Source organism: Limulus polyphemus, unplaced genomic scaffold (assembly GCF_000517525.1).
Source record: "Limulus polyphemus unplaced genomic scaffold, Limulus_polyphemus-2.1.2 Scaffold4122, whole genome shotgun sequence".
NCBI classification, from domain to species: Eukaryota; Metazoa; Arthropoda; class Merostomata; order Xiphosura; family Limulidae; genus Limulus; species Limulus polyphemus.
In genome coordinates this window covers 82,127-85,198 of record NW_013669732.1, presented here as the reverse complement: position 1 = coordinate 85,198, position 3,072 = coordinate 82,127, and the positions used below count along the sequence as shown (strand labels likewise).

The window sequence follows — 3,072 nt, the reverse complement described above, 5'->3', positions numbered from 1 at the left end:
TAATTCACAGCGACTCACACACTTTACTTACGGTGCCTACTGCTCGCTTGACTCAATTAACAATTATTTCTCTTCAGTCTATTTCCGGCTTATATACTAAAAAAGAGGGCGTGTAACAAACGCTGGGACATTCGTGAGGTTGCCTGCTAAGTCACGATCGTTCTAGAAACTCCAGCGCACATGCTCCCAGCGTCGCGTGACTACCGCTGTCGTAACACTATAACCAAATTATTATATTGTTTCACTATTGAAACATTATCAAGATCATGCGCTGCTGTCTTCATCATGTGTATAACAACTAGTATAATTGGTATAAAAAACTGTAAAATCTTATTGGACACAGAAACCATAGAACAATTAAATCAAATTTTGATTTTATAGAAAAAATAATTTACAGATTCAATTACATAGAAAGCGGTTGTTAAGGTTGACAATGCAACACTGACAGGCATGTTTAGCTTTACCTAAATGATTAAAGTATCATAAAATTACAACCAATAATACAAACTTTTATTCTATTATTAAATTTCAGGCTACCAAGATTTAGAAATTATTTCTAAAACAGATAAATTAATGTAGTTTTGGACTTTTGGTTGTATTCTTCAAATTTTTTGTTTATTGTAAGAAAATGGAGGCAACACTGGATTTATTCTGTTTACAACATTATAAATGAGAGAGAGACCACGATCTTAGATATGTTAGTTCTCTCTTTCTCATGATATAACTATTCTTAATATGAACAAATTTAACAAAGTCTTGACCAATACTTAATGCTATAGAGACAATTTAAAATTTCCACACACGCGACACGATAATAAGTTACTGTGGTCATAACCTGACGTATTTCTCTACAAAACATGATTAGATAGTTAGTGCACGTGTTTTCCCTCTATATAGCAGCTGCACACGAACCGCCGAAATAATTTGAAAATTTCACACGACACACAAAATTTTCTCAATAAATAGCGGTCAGTAGAAATAGAGAAAAGTACTTCTTCCTAGTGTGATATCCGATAGAGTTTAACAGAGATCGAGGTGTTGGTTCTTTACAAATATCCGAAAGATGGAAACAGCTGGTAAGTTATTTCATTGTCTACAAGAAAGTAACTACTCATAGAGTACATTGTTAAACCTTAGTGTTGAAGACTAACAGTATTACAAACATTGTGTTACTTCACAACAATACTGTGTTCCCTAAATACAATTGTGTGAAGTGTAACAAGATTGATTGTTGTAGAGTTTGTGTTTTTTCAAGAAAAGAAATGACTTTAGGTTTTCAAATTAACCATTTATTCATTTTAAATACATCGTTGTATCACGAAGCTACGCTTTTGTTATGTGTATGTAGATTATATAATACTTTTTACAAATATACTACATCAGCCTATATAGTTGGGCTGTGTTTTTAAAAGCCTAAACGATTTTTCTTGGAATATTTAAGTCATAACTTTGCAATATCTGCATAAGTTGGAAACGTAATTTTTAAACTAATATATATTTTGCTTAATATTTGAAATTGATAACAAGAAATGTTTTACGTTAACCTAATGTCATAGGACGGTAAGACCTACAAAAAAAAAAAAAAACGCGCACACACACAAAAGAAAAAAAGAAAAAAGATATGATAAAAGCTATTATGACTAACAAAAACGCCATTCTGAAAAAGGCGCTTCATGTTGAGTACTTACTTGCTTTTTTATTGTATGAAAAAGTGAAATGCTAAGTTTTTTTTTTTTTATATAGTTAAAGAAAGTTTACACTCTTGTAAAACAACAAAAGACAACAGCTGTTGTACATGTGTCGTTACCTGTCGCTGTGAAAATGGAAAGATGAAATGTGTCTGTAACTGCCAGGATGACACGTCTCAGTGTTGTGAAGGGGCTATGGAGGGGAAAGGCAAATGTCCATTTACCGTAACTATTGTTTGTGAATGCGAAGATTCACGTTGTAGCCCAGATTGTAAGAAGGAGTCATGCCAGGATTGTGCAGAAGCCAAAAAGAAGAACGGCTGTGTTTGTACCGTTACCTGTCTCTGTGAAAATGGAAAGATGACATGCGTCTGTAACTGTAAGGATGACACGTCTCAGTGTTGTGAAGAAGCTAAGGAGGGAAAGGACAAGTGTACTGTTACTTGTCAATGTTGAAACGGAAAGAAGTGATTCCTTACTGACTGAATTTTCCATGGTTTCTTTGACTGTTGAGAAGCCCGTAAATTAACGCTGTGGATATGAAAACAAGGAGTATATCAATAAGAGCAACTTAATTTTATGATGATATATGTGATTAATTCTTTTATGTTAAGGTATATGTTTTTCAAATATTCTATTATATTAAAGGCAGTTAGTAGTACACCAAACTATATCTAGAAAAAAGTATGTTGGTTCTCTTTTTAAATATAGAAATATTGTTATATAAAGTTTTAATTTTTTTTCTTGAGGGCTGATAACGATTATAATTAGCTAGGTAGGTAAGCCAAACACGAAAATAAAAACGAGATACTTGAATATACTGATATGAAATTGTTAATGGCTTTTATAATGCATGTCTCATCAGTAAATGGGCGACAGTAGATTTATATATATTTTAACTTTAGATAAATTAGTAGTTCGTTAATTGTGAATCAATTCATAGTGAATTTTGAGTTTTAAAATTTTGTATTTTGTTGAATTAATGAAAATAAAGATTATATGGAACTCTTACATAACAGGTTTTTTGATAAATCCTATAATGTACGTTCCTCCCACTAAGCTTGAGAGCTTATAACGTTAAAGTACGGGGTTCGATCCTTGTGAAGCGCACAGTGTTGATCGCTCAGTGTGCATAAAAAATAAAAATAAATATATATGACGCACACACCTCATGCTGATTACCATATCGTGATTTTTAACTTGTGTGGTCCATCATTAATATTACAATTCTCAACTTGACAGCTGTCTGACCAGGTCTTGTGGATTTACAAGATGTTAAACACCCAGTTGATTAAAGACAGTTTTCTGATATTCGATATATTTAGGTCACACATCAATGAGACTAAGCACGTGAGCGTCGGTTACTTGACATGCAAATTTTACA

General features: G+C 32.6%; 1 protein-coding gene across 1 annotated transcript; it reads left to right on the top strand.

The window, feature by feature from the left end:
- Window positions 1–991: 991 nt before the first annotated feature.
- LOC111088610 (balbiani ring protein 3-like) lies at window positions 992–2,595 on the top strand. Its single transcript, XM_022399245.1, has 2 exons — window positions 992–1,076; window positions 1,744–2,595. Exons 1-2 carry the CDS (start codon window positions 1,064–1,066, stop codon window positions 2,142–2,144), a joined length of 414 nt encoding a protein of 137 aa, XP_022254953.1. The 5' UTR covers window positions 992–1,063; the 3' UTR covers window positions 2,145–2,595.
- Window positions 2,596–3,072: the final 477 nt, after the last annotated feature.